This window comes from Apus apus, chromosome 18 (genome assembly GCF_020740795.1).
Source record: "Apus apus isolate bApuApu2 chromosome 18, bApuApu2.pri.cur, whole genome shotgun sequence".
NCBI lineage: Eukaryota > Metazoa > Chordata > Aves > Apodiformes > Apodidae > Apus > Apus apus.
Genome location: NC_067299.1, coordinates 5,946,961 through 5,974,167, shown reverse-complemented (window position 1 = coordinate 5,974,167; position 27,207 = coordinate 5,946,961). Strand labels below are relative to the sequence as shown.

Here is a 27,207-nt window from a genome sequence, read left to right as displayed (position 1 = left end):
CAGTCTTGAATAGCTACAGTGCTCAACCGAATTTTGGCGCACCCGCTTCCCCGGCAGGCTCCAACCCAGCCCGACCAGGAGGCTTCCCCGGGGCCAACAGCCCAGGGCCCGTCGCGGATCTCTACGGCACGGCCAGCCAGGACTCCGGCGTGGGGAACTACATAAGCGCCGCCAGCCCTCAGCCGGGCTCCGGCTTCGGCCACGGGATCGCCGTAAGTACCGCGGCGCCGCAGCTGCTGCCCAGTTCTCGGGCGGGTGGAGGGGGGTGTTCCATTTTTAATGAGATCGAAGGGTGGGGTTTTGTTGGGGTTTTTTTGTTCGTTGTGACCGGACGGTGAGCAGAGCACCTTGCTGCTGTAGCCTGCTGGAGCTGCCTGGCTCGGCTGGAAGCCCTCATATGGTGCCTTTTGCAGGCCAGACTTGACACATTTCATAGAATCCCAGGTTGGTTTGGGTTGGAAGGGACCTTAAAGATCATCTAGTCCCAAGCCCCCTCCATGGGTAGGAATACCTTCCACTAAACCATGTTGATTTAAGTCCTGTCCATCCTGGCCTTGAACACTTCCAGGGATGGGGCTCACGCAAATTACCTGGAAAATTTCAAAAGGAAATACCTAATGATTATAGGCTTTACATTTTCTCCTTACCTATATGGGCTTTATATCAGCCTAACCCCCTGTCCTGGCTGAGGTGCCCATTTGCAGACAATGTGCCAGTCCCTGCTCCCACCTAAAGGAGCTGAAAGCGGCTTTCAGCCAGGGGGACCCCAGGGTTGCCCAAAGCCACCCCAGCAAGGGGACAGCCATCCCACCCCTGGCTTGGGGTTGTCCCACTCCTCACCACCCAGCCCTGCAGCTGCAGCATCCCAGGCACTGGGGGTGGACACCCGCATTTGCCAAACCCCTGGGTTACTTCCAGCATCTCTAACGGTCCTTAACATCAGCAGGCTACAAGTAAGTTGCTTCTGTTTTGTCGTCAAGTCGTTGGAAAAGTAATTCCTTAATGCCACGTGGGTCTGTAATCTCACTAATTACGGGCAATGGAGATTTGCTTAACAAAGCTGCATGCTGGTTTTCAGCCCGCGCTGTTTGACCTGTGTGTGTTAGCATGAATGTGGTTGGCCCTCTTTGGTGGCTGTCAGTCTCCCAAACAGCAAAACTATGACTCAAGTTGTTGCCCCTTTTTTGTAGCGAAACAACGACATTTATTTTTTCCCTCTTGATCAAGATGGCCAAGTGCAGGGGGCTCCCCCGAGATCCTGCTCGCTGAGCAGAGACTTTCACCCTCTGACTGAATTAGATGAATGGGAAGCAGGGGCTGTAGTGCAGACAAAGATCCCAAAATTCTGTTGTTTTTGTTGCATAAAAGACAAAAAACCCAGCTGCCTCCATTCATGCCCTTGTGCTCCATTCTTGTCCCTTCGGATCAATTCTAGTACCAAAAGTGGAATATTACTGCTCTGCTCAGAGCTACATCAGTTTAAACTGCCATCTCTTACCACTTGCAACACCTCTTATTTCTATTTTTCACCTAAAGAAAAAACACCTGTTTGTTCTTGTAAACATGGGCACTTTGACCTCAGCAACATCCTGATTTTTCAAGTAATGGGACATGAGATCTGAGCCTGGGTGTCTGGATTTGTCTGCACTAACACTTCTCCAAAGAATGATGTTGTAGTTGACTTGCAGATTGGCAGCCTCTTAATTTCCCCCCAATAACTGCAAAGAACCCCATAGCTTTTTTGGCATTTCTATTTCTTTAACACTCTCCCATTTACTAACCCTGGTTGAAAAGGAAAAAAGCCAAAGCTTATTTTTGCAACCAGGGGAATGAGAAGATCATGGTCTTGGAAAGGTAACGGCAGGGTTGAGCACACCGAGCCATTGGTGACCAGAGCAGCTCTCAGAAATACCTGTTCATGCTGGCAACACAGTCTTTCAAGTCCTTTGATAATTTCTTGCCAAAATTAATAATCATCTGTTCCCATGTATAGAGCACTGATGAACTTAACAATTGTACAATTTTAGGGACCTTTGATTGCAACGGCTTTTACAAATGGATACCATTGAAACGTTACACATGGTTGGTTGCCATCTCACTTGGAGGTATTGCAGTATATACCATTTGTACTTTGTGCTAAACTACCATCTCCCCTCTAGTTACTTTTACGTGAACAATTTTTAATCTTCATTTCGTCTTTCCTTGGCCTTTAATCATTCCTTTCTGTGATTTTACGTTATTCAAATCAATCTCATGGGTTGGAAACTGGAAGACAGATCAGGAGCTGGCCCCTAAAAAAAATAAAATCACGTTTGTGTATTCATGACACGACTGTAATTTGGAGAGCCAAAAACCTTGCAGAACACCCAGTGATCCCAGAAACCTGTGGGGAAATGATGGCGTGCCAGCTGACGGCATCCCAGTGGGATCAGAGATCCACTACCAAGGCACTGGTCTAAAAATAGATGAGCCCCACTGCTTTATTGCAGCGAAACCATCATTCTTAATTAAGTGCTGCACCAAATATTACAGCTAAAAGATAACACTGTAACTAGTAACCATAGAGCAATTATCAAGATTAAAAAAAAATTAAACCTAAGCAAATTAAATTAACGACATTACCTGAGTAATGCATCCTTGGATCGCTGCCAGTTTCCTACCCTTTGAACTAAGCTCAAGTTAATTAAATGTTTAATTTTTTTATTATTATTATTTTTTTGGCCTTTGGCATATTCATCTTTGCAAACAAATATTCTTACACCGAGAATAGAGTAGATTAGAAAAGTCAGTCAATGAGAAGCAGAAGTTAACCCCATGAAATGGCAGAGCTTTACCTTGAGAGCTCCTAAGCCACCCAGACAAATGTAATGGATGTGACGGATTTTATTTCTCTGCCTTTTGCCCAGCACCACCTGATCAATGTCACTTATGTTCAAAATTGGTGTGTGAAATCAAAATTGCAGTTAGTCAAGGGGCTGGGAACTGTGAAAAACCTTTGGAGCCTTTAAATTATATAAAAATAGATTAATACCTAAATATTAGTGGATAAAGGGGGTTTGTATTTACTTCATCTACCCGCGTACACCCAAGATTACCTGAAATTGTTCCATCAATTGATTTGCTCCACCAGGTAGTATTTTTTTATGGGAAAGAAAAAAGTGCCACGAGCACTCTTGCTTTAATCCCAGTTATTATTGGCACATATCAGTGTAAGAGCACGGATATATTGCTGGGCTGCCAGCCTCAGAAGCAGCGAGGTGGTACTTGGTGCTGGCGGGAGACCCAGGCACAGCATCATCCTTCACCCTGATGATGCTGAGATGGGGGCAGTGCTCAGAAGATTAATGTATCCCAGTCATTTAACACCGCAACACATCAAGCCGTAACCATCATTTACTGGCCAGTCTTAAGACTCAAACCATTAATGACTTAAAAACAAAGTGCTTTTAATGTTGCTCGTTACTAATTAAAATAGATTTTGAGAGGAAGAAATGAGCCTTATTACGAATTCCTCAAGGACCACTGAGTTTGAAGTTTTTATCTGCGGCAGCTCCTGCCGAGGCCTCTGCCCGCAGCAGGATGTGGCCACAGAGGATGAACTTGACAGAGCCGTGCCCGCAGCACTGGGGGTGCCACCAGGACCTCACCCAGGAACCCCTACTTTGGGAATAGCTTTTGGAGGTCACCCCCCCAAGAATGTGTGACCAGGGCTCATTCCTCAGCACAGGCAGCCCTGCGAGTGGCCACCTGCAGGACCAGCCCCTGGGATTTGTTTCCATCTCAGCGTTAAGCACGGTAGGAGCAGAGCGTGAGCAGCTGAAGGCTCCATTATAAATAAATCCCCAGCTCTGCAGCCTCCCCCTGTAGAAGTTGTTAGCTTTCCAGTACTTCAGTCCTACCTTTAAAAAAAAGAAAAGAAACATTTCACCAAAGCCTTGTAGATTCCTGGCATAACAGGTGCCTGAGGAGCAGTTTTTGTCCTTCTCATATACCGTCTCATTTTATTGTTCCTAGAGCAGACCAGCACAGAGCTAAGCCCAGCCTGGGGCTGAAGTCTGGCCTGGTCTGGCCAGCTCCCATCCATGGGATGGAGCTGGGAAAAGAGTAGTAAATACACGGAATACCCTCTGCCAGTGCCAGGAATGCCACTGCCTGTTGCTCCGATCCACCCTTGGTGTGGACCGGAGCACGCTTCGATGTGGCGAAGCCTTTACAAAGCCTGGGGGGGTTGTTGAACATCCCGGTTGCTCTGGAGGAGTCCTCACTGCTCCCTGTCCTGTGTCTGCCTTCTCCTCCCATAGAGTCTCTCTGGATGTCCGGGCAAGACGGGGCGAAGTTTCTGAGCAGGCCCACATTTGGGTGATCTCATCAGACTTTGAGCACTGCATCATCACCGCTAACGCAAACAAACTGGAGGTGGCACTCGACGGACTTAGGTTGTTAAAATCTCTCTCATCATCTCATGAATCTGCTGTACTATAAAAACAACAGCTTTTAAAAGTATGTATATAAAACCCATTTCTTGTTCGTTTTATTTTCTTGATGGGTTCCCCCCCCCTCCCTCCTTTTTAAACCTCTCCAAACCACATTTTTTTTTTGGTAGCATTTTGACATAGTCTCGTAGCCACGTAGTTTGAATTCTTTGTGTATCTAGCAAGAGCTTAACCATAGTGTAACTGTTTATATTAAGGGGTTTCTTTCGTTTTTCTTTCCCACCTCCCTTCCTTCTTCCCTTCTGTTTTACGTAGTCGTTGTTGCTTAAAGGATGCTGAGATGGTGACAGGAGTGTCAGCCGCTGGTGCCAGCTCTGCCACCACCACCACAGGTGGCCATGGGGAGCAGAGCCAGTGGCGGGCAGGGTTTGGGGTGGCCTGGCAGGGCACGGGGGGGGCATGGGGGAGCAGCAGGTTCTCTAGCCCTTCTTTTCATTTGTGGCGTCTTCGTTAACCTAATTCTATCTATTTTCGGCAATAAGGCAAGGACTACAAACTTTTTGTGCGTCCTTTTTCTATAAGTGCTTTTTTTTGTTGTTGTTGAAAGAGGCGAGAGAAGGGGTTTTTTTGAAATCGTGAATTCTGAGAAAATAATAAATAAAAAACAGAACTGTAAATACAATTCCATTAACTACATATAAACTATTAAGAAAGAGAAATACAAACCTATTTTTGTGATGGAGTCAGCCTAAGGCAGTTTCTCTAGGGGAAAAAAAAAGAAAAAAAAAAAAGGAAAAAAGAGGAAAAAAGAAAAAAAAATTAAAAAGGGCAAGTTCTGGACTCGGTGACCAACTGCCGGGGCAGCGGGCGCGGGGCGACGCGGGTGCCGGGCGGTTCCGTGCGCCGGGAAAACCGTCCCGTCGGACCAGCTCCTGCCCCGTCAGACGTGCACAGCTTACAAAGGAACAGGTTAGTGGGATTGTTTTGTTGTTTTGGTTATTTTTTTGGTTAGTTTGGTTTTTTTGTTTTTAATTTAACACCTGCTTTTTTTCCCACGACTGAAAAAGAAGCTACGATTTTTCCTATTTAACGCATTTACGGTTCAAAGCACACTTTTTTTTTTTTCTTTTTTTTCTTTTTTTAGTTGTTTTTAAACTAGATCAACTTGTCCAGTCATTTCAGTGGCCCTGGGCTCCCTGCGTGGCTGGTGGAGGCGAGTGAGCTCCCTCTCCTGCAGCAGGCAGGGATGCTCCACCACTCCCATCCTTACCTTTTTTTATCCGTTACTTTTTTCATTAACAAATTAGGAATGCAACTTTGGTTTGAGTTTCTTCTCTTTTTTTTTGTTGTTTCTTTGGTTTCGGTTTCTTCTTTTTTTGTTGTTGTTTGATTTTTTTGGTTCTTTGGTTTGGTTGTTTGTTTTTTTTGGGAATACCTCAGTGCTACAAGTTTCACCCTAGAAGCAACGGAAGATTTTAATTTATTGTAGTTGTAAACAGAATTTTAAAAAAATAAAAATAAAGTATAAAACATCATTGCACTGTGACTGGTAGGGGAAAAACTGACAGTTTCCTATTTGCACATGTTTAATATTTGGCTGTTATATATATGGTCCTCTGTTGGGGGAGGAAACTTATGAAGGATATTTTTTAATTTAATTTTTTTAATATTGGTAAATAGGCCTGCAACAGCAACCTAGAAGTACAACATGGTAGGTGGCATTAAGAACATACTGTAGTGTGGAATATATTTCTTCTTTTTTTAACGTAATATTGACAAGTTTTATTAATATTTTTTTAAATTGTTACGTTTATAAATTTGGTACTTTAGGTACAGCCAGTATAAGACACTGAATGCGACATTTGTTAAAAAAAAGAGCTGCTGCACTCCTATTTTTGTAAATTTTACTAACAAGTAGACTAATGTAGACATTCAATAGACAAGGTAGAGCAAGGCATCTTTAACAAAAAAACAAGGCACCATTACTGCTAACTGAAAGGAGAAAACCTTGTTTTTTCTTGTTTTTAAGAAAAGAATATAAAAAAAGAATCATGCTTTTTATGTAATATTTTAGGTTTTTTTCTTATTTCAGAACAACCAGGTTTAAGCAAAATGCTGGATGCTTTTTAAATATTGAGACTTGATCAAGTAATAAAAAAAAAATCAAGAAAACAATTATTTAAAAAATGGAAAAAAAAAAAAAGAAGAAAAAAAAACAAAACATAAAACACCAACAAACCAAATTCCCTGAAATTCAATGTACGGTCAGGGAATTTTTTATTGCTATTTTGTCAATGTTGATGATGTACTGTACTACCAGTTGGTTTTCCTCTCCATTCCCTGTCACCTCATAGAATATTCTTTGTTGATCATTGTTGTATGTTAATAGTGTATAAAATGGCTATCTTGTAAGAGTGCTGTCCTGATGCTAGTGTAGTGACTGCCCCCCTCCCCTCCTCTCTCTTCTTCTTCTTCTAGTACATATTGGTAGATGTATCGTAATTAAGGTTAAAAATTTAGATGTAGTTATTCAGATTTAGGACCAGTAAGGATAGAACTTTCTCTTATTTAAGAAAACAAAATGCTAATAATTTTGGGAAGATTGTCCTTTTTTTCCTTCTTCTTCTTCTTTCCTCTTTTCTTTGTTTTTTTCTCTCTTATTTTATTTTTTTCTTTTGCTGATCTGATGTGGTTTCAACTAACCAAAGGTCTCACAATGTTAAAAATGCTGGCAAACTCCTAAGGCATTTGTAGATCCCCACCTTTGACTTTGGAAAGGGGATGTGCCATACTACCTTAAATGCTAATGCTAGATATGCAAAACTGGATTTTTTTAATTTATTTTTTAAAAGAGGGAGGCACGGGATATTAAAACGATTTTACTAAGAGAAAAAAATATTTTTTTAAGAATGCTCAGAAGAAATTGCTAAATCTGTGTGAATATGTTTTAGATGTTTATATACCTTTCGAGAAGTCCCAGTGGCCCATAGCACAAATGTCGTGGAATCTGATATGTTTTGATGTGGCTACCTAGACTAAGGTTCACGTTAGTCCCCCCCCCGCTCATCTAGAAATCCATTTCAAAGGGTTTGGGTTTGGTTTTTTGCCTTTTTTGGGGGGTTTTTTGTAAATTTTTCAGCCCAAAGGTTCAGCTCCACCTTTGTTTTAGTCAAGCACAGTGAAGGATCCTCCCAAGGGATGTTACAGACTCACTGAATCACCTTGGTCGGAAAAGACCTTAAAGATCACCGAGTCCAACCACCAAGTTCTAACTAAACCACATCCCTACATCTATAGGACTCTTAAATACCTCCAAGGATGGTGACTCCACCACTGTCCTGGGCAGCTTTCTGCCTTTTTCTATCCAAGTATCTCATACGGACCCGTTACCCCCGGAGTGACCAAAAAAGAGTGAGATTCCCATCGCGTTGTGTGGAATGGGCACCCATGGCCTTTTGAGAGGAGCCTTAGCCAGCCACAGGAGCTGGGGTACCCTCCCTGCTTCCAAATCAAAAAGTCACTTGGGATTGGCTTGATTAAAACGAAGCCTGATCTGTCCTTTTTTTTTTTTTTTTTTTTCTCGTTTGTTTCTTATACTTCATAAATGTTCATTTTAAGTTGAATTTGTAGCTTGGACTTTAAGGTAGCATGGCTCTCTTTGCTGTCAGTTTCGTTTTGTTTTCCATTGTACAGCAGCATCCTGCTGGTGAATGTCACACATCTTGCTAGGCTAGTTAAACCATTGGGTTATTGTTGGTAATAACGACCTGAAAGGTGTTCAGATTTCTTTTCTTCCCTTCTCTGAAGCAGAGGATGCTGTTTTCATCCATAGTGTGAATGAGGGCTAGTGACTCCAGCCACACTTACCTTCTTGTTTCGTTTCTGCCATTCACTCAATGCAACATAATCAATAATAAAGCAATATAGTTTACTACATTTTTACTGAAGGCCAGCCATGGTTATGTATGATATTGCATATGAAACTGTTTACAAAAAAATAAAAAACACACACAAAAAAAACCAAACAAAACAAAAAAACACTAACTCATAGCTGTCTTTTTGCTATGGAAATGTCTCTTGGGTGGAATTTTCTGGATTTGTTTTTTTTTTTTAAGTGGTTTGGTTTGGTTTTTTAAAGCGAAGTGATAGTTCAAAAGAGGAAAAAAAATTTAAAAACACAACAAAAAAACCTGAAGTTAGTGTAAGGTGAAGAGACAGGACGTGGAAGACGCCGGCAGATCCCGGCCTGTGCACAGACACTGTAGAGTTTCCTCCAGACAGAATCCAAGTCAAACCCGTTGCCGTGTGCGAACACTACGTGAGGAGGTTCTGTAAGATAAGCAATACTTTCATACTGTAAGAAAAATTACCAAAAAAAAAGAAAAAAGAAAAAAAAAGAAAATAAATTAAAAAAAAAAAAAAAGGAAAAAAGTAGTTTGAGAAAGTCCAAATCCTCGTGCTTGGTTCTGGGCTCCCGACCAGCCCGGCTGCGCTGGCCTGAGCTCCGTGTCCCGGCAGGGGAGGCCCCGGCTGGCTCTGCTGTCCCAACCCCTGACACCACCCCTGGGCTCCTGTGTCCCGTAGCAAATCCCCATCATTCTCTGTTGTAGCAGGTCTGAACTCCATCAGTACTAGGATGCAAGTCTAAGCATTTCAGGTGGTCATAAATGTACCTAAAATAAACTATGGCACAGTGGCAGGCCTAGCCCTTCCTTTTATACTTTAGTATGAACTGATGAGAACTTTGGTAGTGACTTTTTTTTTATATATATACATATATATATGTATCTATATATATCAAGCATCTTTCAGGTCTCTGTGTATGGCTTTCTAAAGCCCTGTTGTAAAATACTATGTGGATGGGGGTCTCTCACATCACAGATGTGGAAAGTATAATTTTATATTTGTATTTTCAAATAAATAAGTTTGTGAAAGGTTTCCATCCTCTACTGTGGTCCAGAAATCAATGTGTTTGTCTGACGAAAAAATACAATAAACTGTTTTGAACAGATCTGTGGAGTCCCTTTCATTTGGGGAGGGGGTGAGATGGTCATTCCTGGGGTGGGAAGCCAATGTGCAGCCCCATCCATCATCACCTCCTGTGCAGTGCCCTGAATCAGGTCCCTTCAGCTGTGGTACACTTAGCACCTCACTGGCACCACATCCCTGCCCCAGGGACTGTCACTTTCCCTGGAGATGGTCCAAAGTCAGGGGGATGTACCAGCATTGCTGAACCTCTGCTGCCCACACTGCCAACATCACATCATCTTAAAAATAACCCAGCACAGGAGACATCAGGTAGGGGACACCAGTGATGGGTGTCACCATCATTAATGGCTCTCACCCAGCCCCTCGTTCCTCACACACATCCCAGGGGTGCTCTGCAAGCCCTGACAGAGGGGAAGAGCTTCACTCTGTGCCTCAGAAATATGCCTATCTTGGCTGTATCGGTTTGTCAATCTCAGTGTGTCTTACAGAGATACTTGGGGGCCAAGGGGGGGTTGGAAACCATACCTGCATTGTCCTTGATGTCCCTCTGGGGAAGGCAGAGTCCAGCTGGTTGGCATTGCATTGTACTACAGACCTGGTTTTAGGCTGTGCCCACTGGCAAGACACCAGATGAAGGACAGGAGGGTTTCCCCTCCTCTATCCCATTTGTATTTGTATTTGCTGGGAAAGCTGGACTCAGCCAATTAAAAAACAAACACAACAAAACCTCACCCAGGAGGGAAGGAAGGCAGCCTCAGGCTCCCCAGCAGGGGGTTGATTCAGGCCCCATGACTAGAGGTGGGCACTAACTCCGTCCCCAGAATGGGCAGTGGTTGCCAACGTGTTCCCAAGCCCAGTAGCAAAATTCCTGGGCCCTGCACACATGCTTGCTGATTATTTTTTTCATCAGGAGCCACACGTTGTCTGGCTCCTCACCCTTCTCTATAGCTCAGATATTCCACTTTGGCACTTCAGGTAGAACAGAGCCAACTCCCTCCACCCCCAGCCTCCTTTTTCTCTTCAATAGTTACCTTGTTTTGCCCAGAACAGCACCAGTCCCTGTAGGTGGGGGGGCACAGCCGGGAGCTCAGGATGCAGGTTTGGACTGGGATGGAGGAGATGGTTCAGCCCCACATGGTCATCACCTCCAGGTCCTAAGGGATGGGCAGCACCAGGAGCTCCGTCAGGATTGTGGCAGTGAAGGTCAGCGCACAGCGGGACACGGGACGGGCTCCTCCCTGGAAGGCAGTCAACACAGCAAGCCCTTAATGGGATTGATGATTAGTGGAGCACCAAGGGGAAAAATTATATTAGCAAAACAAACGAAAATCATTTCGGAAGTAGGGTTTATTCGGGGTGGAAGGAGCTGCCACACTCAGGGCTGCAGGAAACAATTTGACTGCAATCCAGAAGAAAAGGAGCGCAGGTCTGGAGTACATTAGTGTGGTGGGAGGCCGGGAATAGCAGCCACTTAACCCTGTCATTCAGCAAACATTAGTGAATTATGAGTGTATTATGGATGTTGGGTTATGTGTTATATGGAAAGCCTGGGGCCCTGCTAGAGCTGCACTAAAACGTGGGGGGGATGGGGCAGGAGATCTGTGTCAAAATGTAAATTTTTATACCGAGACCGGAATAAAAATTCGATTCCATGTTTGCCTCCCAGCTACTGAAATAAAATTGCAGCCAAAAATCTGAGTTGTAAAATAAGCAAAACTTTCCCTTCTCTGTCAAATTAGTGGCCCTGATAAAGAAAGCAAGGGATATAAATGTGATTTACTTCTGTTCTCTCCTGTTGTAACCAGTTCTGGCTGCGCCAAGGCAGTGGGTTCAAGAGCCAGAGGGGGCACTGAAGCCTGACCCTGTGCTGGGGTGTCACTCACAGGACAGAGTGTAGGGGTGGCTGTCCTAGCTCTCCTGGGGATAATGTTTCCCCTCTAGCACAGACCCTGGCACCCTCCACTGCAGCAGCAGAGCTCTGTGTCCCCCACCAGGCAGCTGGTGCCTGCAGCTCGGCAGCAGAACCCGGGCCAGCATTTATTAATTATGAGCTTAAGCACTTCCTTTCATGGCTATTTACAAGGACCTTCTCATTATTAATAAAGAATAATAAAATAGAGGGGTTTAAAAGCTCATTTGTTCCGCAGGGTACTGATCCCTGGACGCCACCCAGAGAGCACCAAAACCCTGACTATTATGCTACCCCACCCAGAAAGAAAATTTTAAAAAAAAACCAAACCACAACCAGCCCCTGTATACCATTCTGCACTCAATTACTTTAAATACCATAAGACATGACCAACAACAGCAGGCTCAACATTTGGAGGGTGCCAGCCTGAGGTTTTTACCCAGTCATGAGGGGGTGGCAGCTCCTCTGTGCAGAGATACTTGTAATTCATTAGAGGGCACACATACTTGACTTCACTCCTGCCTCAGCACAGACTGATTTCCCAGCTTTTTTACCTCCAGCAGCTGCAACGAGCATGAGCACAGGCTCCCACGGGCTGGGTGGTGGCTGCTGCTCACATCCATCACACGGTGGTTTCTTCTCTGCAAGGCAAACAAAGACAATTAAAGTTCCTATTCTCGGTGTGAGTGGAAGAACCTGGTCCCCAAAGCTGCGTTATTGCAGGGTGGCAGCAGGCCCAGGTCGTCAAACCTGGCACCCAACCACACCACTAACTAACCAGGGTTAGTTAGCTGGGGATGCTCAGGGATGTTCCCCACCCACTGCTGTGGTTTCCACAGCTGCAGAGCCTGGGGACCAGCTGAGGCCCTGTTGTGGGGCTGGTGACAGTGACCATGTCCACCAGGTGCTAATTGCTGTGACATATTGTGGCACTCACTTGGGGAGCAGGCGAGAGGAGCCCACGCTCTGCTCCAGCTCCTGAATAAATTACCCATTTAAAAAACCTGGTTAAAAAGGCAAGGAGGCCTGAGCCCTTCATTAACCAAATGATCCACATCTTGAGCCAGCCCCAGCTGCAACATCACTACTTACAGTGTCACCAGGGGCTGGTCCTTTCTGCCACCCTGGCCCTTCATAGGATGCACAGGAGATCCTGGAGATCCCGCTGCCCTGGCTCTCTCCCCTCATCCCTCCCAAGGAACAGTCAATAGAACAAGAGGAAGTGGCCTCAAGTTGTGCCAGAGGAGGTTTAGATTGGATATTAGGAACAATTTCTTCATGGAAAGGGTTGTCAGGCCCTGGCACAGGCTGCCCAGGGCAGTGGTGGAGTCACCATCTCTGAGGGGATATAAAAGCCATGTAGATGTGGTGCTGAGGGACATGGTTGAGCGGTGGCCTTGGCAGGGCTGGGTTAATGGTTGGACTTGATGATCTGAAAGGTCTTTTCCAAACAAACCGATTCAATGATTCTGTGTCCCCTGTAAGGACAAACCAACTCAACTCTGCACGTCAGCATTAACAGCAGCCTCGTCCCCAGCTCCAGGCTGCCCCAAAACCAAGGCAGTGCTGGGCAGGGATTCAGGACAAGCAAGGTGGGAAGGGCTTTGCCGCCTGCCCCTTGATGGGAAAATAAAGAGAGGCAGTTACTGCTATTTCTTACACTGTAATTTTAAAAAGTCTACTGTGTGGTTTGGTAAATTGAACAAAACAAGCCTCCTTTCTTCTCCGGCTGTCAGCACCTTCCATGCAGCAGCTGTGGCAGCCACCCTGGCACAGAGAACATGGGGGGGGAAGCGAAGGGAAGGACCTCCTCCCCACCACCAGCCAGTCCCTTCACTCAGAGGTGACTCTGCTCTGCACCCAAATATGCCTCTCTCTGGGCCCTGCTTTCCAAAAAGAGTCTGAATTAAGAGCGTTTTCCCTTCCTGGTTACTGCACTTTCCTCCCAGGTCCTGACAGCTTTGAGATGGGCTCCATTGAACTCATAATTTTCTATTGATTTGGGGGGTTTCCTACCTGCCTGGACAGCCTGGCAGCCAGGGTGTTTCCAGGCATTGCTGAGCCAAGACCACACTCCCCCTGCAGCTCCAGAGCCCCCCTCCACCCCTTCCTCCCATCAACACTTAGGGTGGCTGCCAGCCTGGCTCCCCACCTCACTCCAGAGCCAGGAGCTGGGGGCACCTCCAGCTCCATCTCACTGGGGGGGTGTGTCCCTGTTATGGCCTCAGCTTCTTCTTCCAGCGTGTCATGGGCTGTCCCCGCCCCAGGCTGTCCCCTCCCAGCCCCCTTCACACCAGGCTGTGTCACCTCCAGTGCCCACAGAGCACCTGGCACTTGCAGGCACTGACACAACTTCGCCATCAGCAGGAACAATAAGTAAAGAAGATACTTTTGCCTTTTTAAAGCCTGTGGCACATTTGAGCCACTGGTAAAACTGCTCAGGATTTCTACATGGCTTTGCATCTTCAAAGCACGGCAGCATCTTGTTCCTCCTCAGCCCTTTTCATCCAAAGATCCAAAGCACTTCCCACCATCCTCCACCACCTTTTGATGGGTGGGGAATTCCTCTTTTTTTTAATCTCAAAAGCTCGAGCCTGAAGGGGACTGCAGGCTCCAAACCCTCCCAACCACACTTCCATGGAGCCAGAGCCACATCCCTTAACTCCCTGTCCCCTCCTGCCGGGTGACACAGCCCCTGTTGGAAGGATTCCTGAGCTGGGTGATGGGGGGGGGATGGAAGCAGCACCGAGGCCGGGCTCAGCACCTCCCCCCAGGGCACCAGACCCCCCTGCAGCACCGCGGGGCTCAGGGACACTCACACCCCGGCGCAGGGAGCGCGAAGGACACGCGTCCCAGCCGCCAGCATCGATAGCTGTGACACTGTGTAAACGCAACCTCCCCGCTCCGCGCCAGGCGATCGATGCGCCTGGAACATCCCGGGAGCGGGGACGCCGGGAGGTCAGACAGAGGAAGGTGACCGGGAGAGAACCGTGACCCCTTTGCTGCACCAGCTCAGCACATCTCTCCCCCCCGCGCATCACCCGACAAACAAAACCAGGGCCCGAACGCAGCCCGTGGGGGAGATGCTGGCTTTCCAGGGTGTTCCAGGGTGTTCCAGGGTGTTCCAGGGTGTTCCGGCGAGGGCTGGGAGCGGGCGCTGCACAATGCTCTGCCATCAGCAATCAGGCCTCGGCGCCGCTCGCTGCGACATCAAGGGGCCAAATAATTGAGTCAATAGGCTGATCCGAAAGGATTGCTCCTTCAGCCTTATTCTTGTGCTAACCATTCTTCCTTCCGCTGGGCTGGAAATTCAACAGCTCGAGGAATCAAAAAAAAAAAAAAAAAAAGGGAGAAAAAAGGAATTGATTTGACTCGGTGCTCCAGCCCAGGCTGTATTTAACACATCTTTTTGCTCGCTCTACATAGAACAGGAGCTGCCAGGAGGCGGGAGGGCAAGAGGCAGGGAGAGCAGGGGGGGGCAGGAGAATATTCTCGATTCGCTGCTTTCTGAAGAGCAGCTGGTCCCAAACCCTGCAGACCAAGCCTGGGGACCCTCCCCACACCGTGACACCCCTGAGCATCCCCCCCCAACCCCGGCTCTGGCATCTGCCGAGCCCGGCTGGGCTGGTGAGTAAAACGAGAGCAGAGGAGATGAAGGGAAGCAACTAGTGATGCAGATCGGTGCTCCCCGTCCTCTCCGCTTCACCGGAGCAGCCGCCTCCATCCGTCAGGCTCAAGGGCAGCTGCTGCAGGGTGAGGGCACAGGACATGGCACCGGGGACATCTCCCCTTGGAGAAGGTGCCTTTTTGATCCCACCCACACCCTGGCACAGAGTCACAAATCCCTCCTTTCGCAGTCAAGCGGCAACAAGCAAAAATGTAGGATTCCTCCCCAAATGAGAAGGTTATTCCCAGCGCAGGCAGGAGCTTCCCGGCAGGTCTGTGGGTGCTGCAGCCCCACACCAGCACCATTTTCTGCTCCCCTCCCTCCTCTGCTTCTCATCAAGCAGCACAGATGCTTTCATGACACTCAAAAATCTCTCTCCTCTGCCCTTGCTTTAAATCTATAAAAAGGGGCAGAAAAAACCCCCATGTCCTGCTCCAGCATCCCACCCAGTTCCAGCGAGGCTGAGCCAGCAAGTGCCCAAGCACCCTGGATTCCAGCAATCAGGATGGCAATGACCACTTGGAGAGGTCCCACCATGAGAACAGCCCCCACAACCCCCCCACCCAAGGCTGTGCACACACAAAACCCATGGACACGTCCTGGAGAAGGTGTGAGAACCTCAGCAACACCCAGGCAGGTCAGAGCATCCAGCCTGAGGCACTTTCAGAAAAACCTAAACCAACTGCAAAATAAAACCCAGTACCAAGCAGCCTGGGCAGGGGAAGGGGCAAGAGCCCATCCCAGCAAAGCTCATTCCTCAGCTCACCATGTAGCACACACGAGCTCCACATTCCCTGTGCAGCTTTGTGGCCACTCTGCCCCTGATGCCACCTGGCTGCTGACCCAGTGGGACACCCCCACCATCCCCAGAGCTGGTGGGATGTGTTGAGGAGCAAGTTGCGTTGCTATAATAAGATGTGTTTATTTGAATAATAAGGTCAGGGAGTTAAGTGGTTGGCATTCCACTCATAGGAAGCAGTTTGCACAGTGTCACTAATAATTAAAGGGGGTTTTTGACTAATCTAGTTGCTCTTCCTAAATATACTCTACTCTGTTCAAGAAACTCATCAAAGCAGGGAAGTGATCTTCGAGGTTATTAATCTCCTTTGCTCCACAGCTGGAGCAAATTTATTTGCTTGAATTAGCATGTAATAAACTTATAATAAAGCTGCCATATCCCTCGCTTTAGAGATATAGTTTGTGTAATGGGTAGTTAAATCTAGGTAATGTAGCAGAGTCTGTAGGCTCAGAGATCAGAGGGAAGATGTTATTGCTGTGTTACCTGCAGTGCTGCAGTTGCAATGGGACTTCTTCCAGGTCAGGCTGCCAGGAGACATCAGCCTTGTCAGAGACCTCTGGAGGGAGTTTTCCCGGTGGGAGTTCCTGCCTTTCCAGCATCGCTCCATGCTGCACCACCAGATGCTCCTGGGATCCTGCAGGAGAAATTGTTGGACCCACCAGTGAGCCCCAGGAAATGGGACTCAGTGCCTCTGCATGCCCAGCTGGGTGCTCCACCATCCCATTGAGCCTCCTCCCAGCTGGAAAACCAGGAATATTTGAACAGCAGCTCTCACTATTGCAAAGGATGGATCCCCTGCAAACAGGCAGGCACCTCACCCCCTCTCCCAAAAGCATGTTTATCCCCCCAAAAGGCACCCTCAGGGCTGGCAGCGGGTGGCAGAGCCCTGGTCACAGCCCCATCAGGCAGAAGTGAAGGGTTGGCACCAACCCCAAGGGCTGCAGGACACGGGGTAGTTTGAGTTAGGCTGGACTTAGCACAGGGTGTCTAAGAGGAATTAATTTGCTTCACTTCACTAAGCTGAGCCTTTATAGGCTGCAGTTTCCTACCAGCAATAAATCCTCTTGCTTCTTTTTTCCCCCTAACACTTGCTGCACCACTTTTAAATAGTAATAAATGGGCAGATGGAGACTAATGGGGGCAGATACCAAAGTTCAGCCACACAGGGAGGGCTGGCCCCCACCCTTTCTCCTCAGAGGTTATTTTTCACAGAGCCTGGGCAGTAAATAATTTTTCTCTCTCTCCATTTCAGCTCTTTTCCCTTTCTGCTAGAGGTGCTCTGTGCTGGAGAAGGGCCTGGGCATTAGCCAGAGGTGTCAGAGGTGTTAGACAAGGTATTAAGGAGGTGTCAATGGTGAAATAGCTGGGATTACACTAAAGTCTAAATAAGGTGTAAAATAAAACCAAAGGTGATAAAGTCGTTGATAAGAAAAGCTGGAGAAAAATAGTGGTGCAATTATTTCTCATCCCGGTTGTTCACTCTCACAGGGCGTTATCTCTGGCTTTGCAAAGACTTAAGTGAGATTTTTTTCCTGGGATATGGCATCCTCTTCCAGTGCTGCCAGAGCTTGTGGAGCAGCTGGTACCTCTGCACAGCCCCACGGGCACTGCAGGAGCTCCACGTGCCCAGGGATGGGACCAGGCTGGGGCTTGGAGGGGGCTGCTCCCCCTGGGCCTGGACGGGCTGTCCCACCAGGCAAGCAGAGTCTGACAGTGGATGAGACAACCACGTGCAGTTTCCACATCCACTTTGACAAACCTCACCTGCCCCATCCACACGTGTCTCAGGTTTGAAATAAATATTCATTCTGGGCAGATTTCCCTAGTCTTCATGGCTTAGAAGTGATCCCATCAGGATCAGCTGGCTGTGGTCCCACAGGGAACAAAGCCCAGTGTTGGCCTCATGATTTCAGGCCATATCTTTGCACTCCATCATTTATTTTCCCATACAAGGCTCCTGTGGATGATCAGTAGGAACTGCTGATGTTTCTCCTCACTCCTCCTAATTAACACATTTTAAATTCATAGCTTTTAAAATAATAAGCACTGGAGCATCTGTTCACAATACTCTCTGGGACAGATGCCCCTTACCAAGCACTGTAGGAGTTTCAGGGCTCACCAGTTTCCTCTTCAGTCCAAGTATCAGGAAAGTCTCCAGCCTTACCATGAGGAGCTTTGTGCCTCTTCTCCACAGCTTGATGCTTCAGAGATCTTCAGAGATCTTCAAAGAGGTTTATGTCCTCCAGAGCAAGGAGGTGATGTGGAGCAGCAGTATTCAGTGCTGGCCATGCCCCAGGCTGGGGTGTGGGGATGCTGGAAGGGCTCTCCTGGGAAAGGGAAGAAAAGCAGCTACAATAAATATTGCCTGTGCCCAAGAAGATGCAGAGAAGTCCAACAATCCTCCACTGAAGGCTTTGACCTTGGCTGTGTCCTCTGAAGGCAGGGCTGACCTCACCACTCCAGCATGCTCCTGATGTTGGGGACCCTGGTCCACAGGCAGTGATGGACCCACAACCTAACCCTGCAGCAATATGGGGAGGTCATCTTTAGGAACTTCTGGCTGAGCAAAAAACATTATTCAGTTACTGCATGTCAAGGAGCAATTATTTATTTTAATGCCAGCCCAATGCAGTTTGGCTCTGTCATCTCCTCCCTCTGGGATGCTTCAAGCACCCTCCACCACGGTGGATCATGTCCACCACCTGCCCAGGGACCTGCCTAGCTCCTCCAGGACCACAGCACTGCTCTCCCCAGCCCTGGAGCACATCTCAGAGCCCTCCCATGTGCTTTGCTTTGGGGTAACAGGGGCTCCAGCTCCTGGGACTGAGTGTCCGATTGCAGCAGAGCTAGCCCAGGCCCAGGGAGCTTGCTCCACCAGCAGAAGATGGATGTCAGCACAGCCTGCACACCAACAGTCAATGAATTTGACTTTACAGCAGCCAGAGGAGCAAGGACTTGCTGTTTGACCTCAGAAAAACCACATCACCTACCTGTACATTTTCAGTGTCTGAACCCCAACCTTCACCCTCAGCCAGAGGATGGTCAGAGCCCTCATCCCCCTGCAACCTGCTTCAGGAGGCCATCCCTGACCCTCCTGGGGAGCTGCCCACCCTCAGGCTGCTGCCTCCTCCTCCAACCCCTACTCAGGTACCAAAGGGACCATGCTGGGGAGGACACCTGGGTTTCAGAGACCTTGGCAGGACACATGATGTCACGCAGCGGAGAGCACAGCCCTCGCTGCAGCCCGGTGTTGTCCAGGCTGGGAAATCACGGGGATTTGAAGAGGAGGGTGTTGGTGAGGGCCAGTCCCTGCCTGGCTGTCAAACCTGCTGTCACGGTGAAGGGACTCACCTTCTCCAGCAGGAACACATCCATCATCCTGACAGCTCCTCACCAGGCAGCAGGAGCTCGCTCAGAGGCTCAGCAGAGGGTGGAGGGCTCGCGCCTCCCCCCGCCAGCACAAATCCTGCAGTGGGGGGAAGAAAGGTAATGCAAGAGATTATTCTGGATGGCAAATCAACAAATTAGCCTTAATTACTGCCTAGGACTCTAAACCACCTTTTCCTCATGCATCTCAGCTCGAGCTGTTGAGCTGTTCTGCTCCTGCCGCGTTTGCTCCCGTGCCAGGCGGCTGGAGCTCGGTGCCTTGTTCCATGGGGGACAAGCCCTGGGGTGCCGGGTGAGGGGGTCCCTGAAATGCTCCCATGGGACCCTCCTCCAGCAGCTGGAGGCTCAGAGGCCACCTGCAGGGACAGAGGATGGTGCAGGAGGCTGCAATGGCAGAGCTCTGCCAAGACTCCCCAGCTCTGGGCTTTGAAACCAGCAACCCTTTGTGCAAGATGCAAATTGAAATTAGGATTTTTTTTTTTCCCAGTAAAAATCCAGAGGAATCGTTTTGGTAAGGGGGGAAAAAAAAAGAAGGTATTTAAAAACTCGTTCATCTGCAATTCTTCCACTGCCTTGAAGTGTTGTTAACTGATTTGGTTTCATCACATCTTACTTTGCTGACACGGAGGCTGATTGTGCTGTATTTGCATTTCTTGTGGTCAAGTAGCTCCACCAAGCTCCTGCTCCCCACCATGGGCACAGGGCCACAGTCCCCAGCCCACCCCAGCCCCTGCATCCCGGGGAGGGTCCCAGCCCAGCTGAGCCACCTGCAGTAGTTCTGTGAGGGGACTCTTGAGGGTCTGTGGCTGCCTGGGGGGACCATCCCCACAGGGCTCACCCCTGGCTCAGGGGTGGGAAGCTGGGAAGCAGCAGCGTTTCAGACATGAATTTTTTGGAGTTAATTTGTTTTGATTCTTTGAAATGGCACAAAACTCCCAGGCAGGCTGACATCAACAGCCAAGGCATTTTAAAAAAATGGATGAATACAACAAATAGATGGATGTGCCAGTCGAGTCCAACCCAGGCAAGATCAGGTACATGAGCTTGGTGTTACCTTCCCTGCTCACAGGCTTCATTAATAATGTCTTTACTCTGAAACTCCTTCCATCATCACAGCTTTGTGGAACACACCACATCCTGCTGCTAGACCAGTCTTCTTCCAGAACAACCAGCAAAGTCAGCGAGATTAAAACCCAACAGAAACGAGCAGCTTTCATTATTAGAGCTGGGGGAGTTATTAAAGCACGTGGTAAACACTAAGATCCCCAGGAGAGGGAGGGGGACTTCCTGGGTCCAGTGGCCTCATATGTGGTGGTCGAGGTGTGACATTAAATAACACCTGCTGGAGGGGCTGGAGACCTGTTGGTGTGATGGGACCACAGCTCACAGAATGGTCAGGGTTGGAAGGGACCTCTGGAGATCATTTAGTCCAACCCCCCCCCGCCAGAGCAGGATCCCCTAGAGCAGATCCCACAGGAACACATCTAGGCAGGTTTGGAATGTCTCCAGGGATGGAGACTGCAGAACCTCCCTGGGCAGCCTGTCCCAGGGCTCTTTCACTCTCAGAATAAAGAAGTCTTTTCTCATATCCAAGTTAACTCTCCTGTGCACCAGTTTGTGCCCATTGCCCCTTGTTCTGTCCCTGGACACCACTGAGAAGAGTCTGGCCCCATCCTCCTGACACCCCCTGTAGACATTGATAAGGGTTGATGAGATCCCCCCTCAGCCTCCTTTTCTCTAAGCAGAACAGACCCAGCTCTCTCAGCTCTCAGCAGCCCCTCCCCAGCACCCTGGGGATCCCACTTCCCTTCCCTGCTATGGAAACTGTCTTGGTTTTCAGGCAAGAGGTGCTGGGGGAAAAAAAACAACAGCAAAAGAAAGCCACAAATTACTATTAAAAAGGCCAATGAAGTGACTTGTTTGGCCAGGTTCACACTACCCAGGTCTCACATGTGCCATGTGAAGGGCTCCATCATGGCACACATGTCTCCAGCCCAGCAGTGTGTGACCAGCCCCAGGCTGGGGTTGTCCCCAGCAGGTCCCCACCTTGCAGGCAGCACAGGGGAGGGAAGCAGTGACACGAAGTGGCTGATTTCCATGGTAATCTGCAAGGGAGAGATGTGGGGGGGCCGTGGCTCAGCCTTAACCATCACACTTGTCACACTCATGCTTCAGTTCGAGGGGGGAGGAGAAGGGGAAATAAGTCCTTGTTGTTGGGGTGTTTTTTTGGCCTGTGCCACCCACCTGGAGCATCCTGGCATGGCCAGCTCACCCTGGGCACCTCACAGACCCCACTTCCCAAAACAGCTTCAGGTCCTGGGTACTGGTAAAACTGTGAACCCCAAAAGGGTGCCAGGCTGGGACCACCTGAGCCCCCTCAGCCTGGCCCAGCAGTCTGGGTGAGTAATATTGAACATAAACCCACAAAACAAGGATAAAATCAACAGGGGCTGCAGCAGGTTCCACAGTCCTAAGGGTTGTTTTAAATGGAGGAAATGCTGTCCCTCTAAACCATCAGACTCCACTGCTGAGGCTGGGAAATTGCCACCTCCAGCTAAACCTCCCATTTTAAACACATCCTCGAGTCAATCTTTGTAAATTCCACATTAAATATTGATCAACCAGCAGAGAGGTAATGCTGCCCATTGAGCACCAACGTGCTGAATTCCAGCTGCAGTGGCTGAGCCAGAGCAAAGCCCACATCCCATCCCATCCCAGGCCACGGTGGCAAGCAGGGAGGGGACTGAGAGGGGCTTGGCCACACGTGCTGCCCAGTCACAGCAGCAGAGGAACCCAGTCCTGGTCCAGCAGCTCCACACTGAATTGGTTTTCATGGGATAATAACAGGAATAACAATGAGAAAAACACCACATGGGATGCAGAGCACACAGGCTCTGTTCTCCCATCCTGAAGGTCAGCCCTGCAGGAGAAGACCAAGGAAGGTTTCAGCCACTTCTTAACAGAAGAGACTTTGTTTCCCGTACATTTTTGGGAATTTCCCCACCTTCTCCCTAACTGGCACTCACAGCCACTGAAATGGAAATGCAGACATTAATATATGTGCACCCATGGACACTGGGTGCAGACATCACTAAGTGGGTGAGCCCAGCCATCAGGGCTGTCTTCGTGGACAACAAGAACACCAGAAACACAGCGTTGGACTGAACCCGCAGCCTGACTCACCCAGATGTGGGACTTACCAAGGACAAGCCAAATCCAATGAGGGTGATGAAGAGCTGACCCCAGCAGGACAGAGGTGACACTCATGTAAAATTTCCCACCTCGTCTGAAGCCTCTAGAAATAGAAACAGCATCATCTTTACTTTCAGCTCTTCAGATACTGCCTGTCAGCAGGCCCACCCTCTGGACCTGTGAAACCTCCCTGGTGTGAGGGTTGGTGCAGCCCCAAGCATGCAGAGTGACAGCAGTGCCACCAAACTGCCCCTGTTCCTGCAGGTTTTGGAGGAACATCACCACCTCCAAGAGGATGGGTGACCCCTTGGCTGATGCTCCGTCCCACTGGGGACCCCAGAGGCAGCACCTGAGCCAGGAGAAACCTCCTGGGATGGGGACCCTTCTGGGAGGAAAACCAGTGCAGGAGAACAGCGAGGAACAGTTCACAGTGAGGTCCTGGCACTGAAGGACAGTATTTAAAGATCCATAAGGAATACTTAAATATGGACACAGGCAGGGGAAGGAGACTGGTGATTCTCTCCTAGATATGCCTCAGAGAACTGCCAGCAGCAGTGACCATAGACAGTCCCCTCCTGACAACTGCCTGGCCAAGCAATTCCAGCCCCACCATCAGACACTACAGACTCCCAAATTCCTGGTTCTGGTTCCCAAATCCCACAGCAACCAGCCAGCTCCTGAGGGTGAGGGTTGAGCCACAAACATTTCCAGTGATCCAGTGAAGGGCTTTAATAAAATCATGGCTGTTGGGAAAGGATCCCTGTTTCATGAGTCCCCAAACATCACACACACGTATATATTTGCCTGGAGTGTTATTAAAATCATATTTGAAGCCCTGATTCCACCTCCAGTTCCCACCCACTCATATAAAATTGTCATTCCTGGCTCCTGCCCTGCAGAGGAGCAGAGGGCAGCAGCACTGGAGCTGCAGCAGAACCAGCCAGGTGGCAGCTACAGACACTCCTCTGCCAGGTACACCAGAGAGCTGGAAATTAAAGAGGTAATTCAGAGCAATTTCTAGTAGAGAGTCACAGAACCAAGTCATTTAACATTTAGGCAGACAAGGTTTCAGGGGAGCTCAAAAAAAAAAAAAAAAAAAAAGGACTGGAAGGAATGGTCAGAAACTCTGGGTTGATTTTTTTCCGCCCTTTTTTAATATTTTGTGGTTAACCAGCCCTGCTGGTCCCTGCCACCCCATGGATGGTCCCAGTCCAGGTGCCCAGTGCTGTGTCCCCTCCTCTCCCCACCAGCACAGGACAGTGACACCCCGGTGTACAAGCCAGGGAGAGGGGACAATCCTCCCCAAATGTGCCCAGATGCCAGTTCTCTCTTCCTCACCTTCCCTCCCTGACTCCTCGTGCTATAAAAAGAACAGAAGACAACCCTTTTCCTCCGTGATTAATTAAGGCCGAAGCGGGACCCCGAGGCGCGGCGGGACCGGCACCATTTCCGAGGTGCTGCAGCTGCCACATCCCCGTGACTGCCCCCCCCGCTGTCATTTGTCATCTCCTGACACTGATAAAGAGCTTCCCCAGCGCTGTGTCTTTGTGAGGGAACATATCCATATCAAAGCTGCTTGGATCATCCTTTTGCTAACTACCTGCTGCATTTCCCAGCCTAGCTTCCCATCTCCGACTCTTGCTCCATCCCTCCGTGAGTCCCCACCCCAGCCTGGGCCACCCCAACCTGCTCCTGCTCCCCAAGCCTAAAGGCTCTGGGGAAATGGGGAGGGGACACTTGGTTTCTGTGCTGCTCAGTGCAGACTCACAGTAACATGGTGCATCCATTAAAATTGGGATCAAGTGTCCTCTCTGCAGGTGGAGAGGAGCCCAGACGCTCCCCACCTCTCAGACCAGGTGGGTGTCCAGAGATGGGGGCTCATTCCCAAGCAGGCATGTCCTTCAACTTCTTTTGGGTCTCATCACCTCAGGGTTTTAAACGGCATTAATAATGTTTCCATGAGCTATGAAGAGCTCCCAGGAAATGGGGATGGAGGAAGGAGGTACGAGGAACCACAGCTGCTGAAAACAGCCCCTTCTCCTCAGCACTCCCTGAGGTGTTGACTTCCTAGAGTAGGAATCCTCACCTCCCCTGTGATGCATCACAGCCCTAGGAGCAAGCACATGCAGCCAGAACATGAGCAATGTAGTTCCAGCCATTAGGAAAATCTTTTCCTATGGAAATGTTTTTCTCTTTGTGATGACACTTTAACAAGAGCTTAATGAAGAGTATTTTCTTGGTTTTGAGAGGCACAGACAGGCCAGATAAAGTTACCAATTCATTAGCATCCCATCATGAATGTCACCTCCAGATTCCCCAGCCATATGGTCAGCACGATATGCTTCCAACAAATGGGGACATCTACAAAGGCTTCATTACCAACAACCATCATGTTAAAGTAGCCCGTGCTCATATGGAGATGGGGAACACCTTATTTCAGGACTTTTTGGGTGTGAAGGGACATGCCACGGACCGGGGGGCAAGGTGACTTTGTAGGACACGACCATCCCTCTTCCTGCAGACAGGATTTTAATTGGGATCACCTCCCAAGAAATGCAGTCTCCAGAGTGGATGCACATCTCCAGGAGCTACCTGCCTGGGTGGGAGACAGAACATCTGCTTCCATCATTCTCCAGATAAATTCCCCACACAACTAATTAAACCTCCCAGCGGGCTGAACTGCATGTCCAGCAATGAGCCATAGCTGAGCTGAGACCTCAGCCAGGCATGGAAAATTGAGAGGTTGTCCCCATCCCCACCACGTGCAGGCCCAGCCACCCCAAGCAGCATCTGTGGGTGGCATTTGGTGGCCATAAATAGATGTGAAGCAACCATATGTGGCTCTGAAGGCAGCAATCTGTTAAAGATCCTCCTCATTCTCACCAAGGTGCAGCTAATTGTGGCATCCTGAGAAGACAACAGACCTGGGGCTTTTATGAGCTTTCTTGGAGGAGGAAAGGAACTTGCTTAGATGCCCACACACCAGCCCAAAGAGCTGTTGACCCTTGCAGAGGGGCACATATTGGAGCCTGCACCCCATTTCCGCCCACTCACAGCCTGGGAACATTGTCCTTGGAGACCCCTGGTGGCATCTCCCACCCTTCCCTAGGTGAAGCCACCTCCATCTCTGCTCCACATCCCTGAAATCTGCTGCCAGGTTCCCAGCACCACGCCTGTGTTTTCTAATGAGCAAATAACTCCCTCCTTAGGAGGAGCTCCATTTGCAATCCAGTGAGACTCAGCAGGAGGGTTTGTGCTCCTTCTGCTCCTCCTGCACCAGCCGACCTGTGTCAGCAGATTATTCTGCAGCCCTGTTGGTTGCTGAGTGTGGGGAAAAAGAAAAAAAAAAAAAAGGAGAGGAGTTTTCAAAGCTTTAATGGCTTTGAAAACAACACGGACAGTTCCCTTTACTGCAGGAGAGGTCAATGATCTCCCTCTGCTGCAGGGCTAAACAGGACATCATAATAAATAATCGTAATAAGATATAAAGTGTGACCTGGAGTCACTCAAGACAGAGAGCAGGTAGCTGTGACGCCTTCCCACCCTTCAGAGCAACTGTGAGGTGTGACATTTGCAAAGTGAATTAAAAAATGAAAAGCCAAAGCCTGCAATTAAACCATTACACAAGCAGAAAGGGGTTGTGTGTTGCCTGGGAAGCTGGAATGCTCTGGCTTCTGGCTGGACCATGGCCCTGGGGCTGCGATGCATGAGGGTCCTGCCAGCCCTCCTCTCTCCTTCCCCCCCAGCCCAAAGGGAAAGGCCAGCAGCATGACACTGTGCAGCCCTGCCACCAAAGCCCACGGTGCCCCTGAGGGACCCATCTGCAGGGCTCTGCATGGCCAGAGCTGAGCAGCTCCTGGACACCAAGCTTGGCCTTCAGGCAGAGGAGCCGTGGTGCCAGCCCACGGTGCTCTGACCAAGCCCATCAGAGCAGACCCATCACCCAGGCCACAATGGAGCTCCCGACAAGGTGCCTCACCTGGGCTCTCCCTGAGGACATCTCGGAGGGCCTGAACTTCAGAGGGCAGACAGGTGCTCGAAGATGGGTCTCTTGGACATCTCCTCTCCCAGTGGTCTTCGCTCCAGCTCCTCTTGGAGGTGCAGCTACCTCGGCTGTACTTGCAGACGGGGGTTTTGTTCAGGTACATCCACAGGGACGTTTGCATCGATGGCCAGCAGGCACGGAGCCCCTCTGCGCCTTCGTAACGATCAGAAGGACGTTGCTCAGGCTCCACAGCTACTCTGCCCCATCCCTGCACGAGACTGACCGTGGTTTTGCTGTTGGCAAAGCCTGGGGGGACACAACAGGTACCTGGATGCAAGTGGAAAGCAGGTGTTGAGCACAGACCATAAAAAAAACACCAGAAACATCAACGGCAGCACCAGGGAGTGACATCACCTTACAAAGCTCAGCCCAAGTCAGAGGTGACAGCCCAGCTGCCACCACCCTGCCACCCACTCCACACATGGACCGGGAAGCAGGAGTCAACCCATCAGCAGGGCAGGAGGTGCCCCCAGAGGAAAGAGGGTTGGAGCTCCTATCTCATGGTATTCATCACCTTCCCTGAGGCTCTGCACGTGCTGGACAGTCCTATTAATCAGAGGCACACCAGCCCTCCAGCCTGGTCAGGGACCCTTTGTGCAGGTCCCTTCCCATCACAGACAGATAAGATTATCAGTGACAAGTGAGACACCCATTCTGCAACACCCGACTCAAAGAATGGGATTTATTTTATTTTATTATTTTTTTTGTTATTTATCCCCCTGTCTCAAAGATGAGCTGTTTCTTGTCTTGTCAAACCACATCCTTTTCTTTAAAGAACCAGCTTTA

General features: G+C 49.1%; 1 protein-coding gene and 2 long non-coding RNA genes across 16 annotated transcripts in view; 1 reads left to right on the top strand and 2 right to left on the bottom strand.

Annotated features, from left to right (window-relative positions):
- MSI2 (musashi RNA binding protein 2) overlaps positions 1 to 9,444 on the top strand; it is a 238,589-nt gene extending 229,145 nt beyond the window's left edge. For 4 of the 13 annotated variants that reach the window (XM_051635423.1, XM_051635421.1, XM_051635419.1 and 1 more), the window contains 3 exons: positions 58 to 212; positions 2,028 to 2,105; positions 4,302 to 9,444. In XM_051635423.1, coding sequence (XP_051491383.1) covers positions 58 to 212; positions 2,028 to 2,069 — 197 coding nt within the window. In that variant the 3' untranslated portion in view covers positions 2,070 to 2,105; positions 4,302 to 9,444. Of the gene's footprint in view, positions 1 to 3; positions 213 to 2,027; positions 2,106 to 4,301 lie in introns of those variants that run through there. The other 9 variants (XM_051635422.1, XM_051635413.1, XM_051635411.1 and 6 more) reach the window with 5 other exon arrangements.
- Positions 8,707 to 13,487, bottom strand: LOC127392027 (uncharacterized). The gene is made up of 3 exons (XR_007891167.1): positions 11,886 to 13,487; positions 10,454 to 10,660; positions 8,707 to 8,762 (listed from the first exon to the last, which is right to left on the bottom strand). It is a non-coding gene; the product is annotated as an uncharacterized LOC127392027 (long non-coding RNA).
- Positions 13,488 to 13,620: 133 nt separating this feature from the next.
- Positions 13,621 to 26,684, bottom strand: LOC127392191 (uncharacterized). Of its 2 annotated transcripts, XR_007891211.1 has the most exons (6): positions 26,356 to 26,684; positions 22,385 to 22,479; positions 19,149 to 19,263; positions 17,962 to 18,124; positions 16,281 to 16,431; positions 13,621 to 14,648 (listed from the first exon to the last, which is right to left on the bottom strand). It is a non-coding gene; the product is annotated as an uncharacterized LOC127392191 (long non-coding RNA). The 2 variants fall into 2 exon arrangements; XR_007891212.1 differs by lacking the exon at positions 22,385 to 22,479.
- Between the last annotated feature and the right edge of the window lie 523 nt (positions 26,685 to 27,207).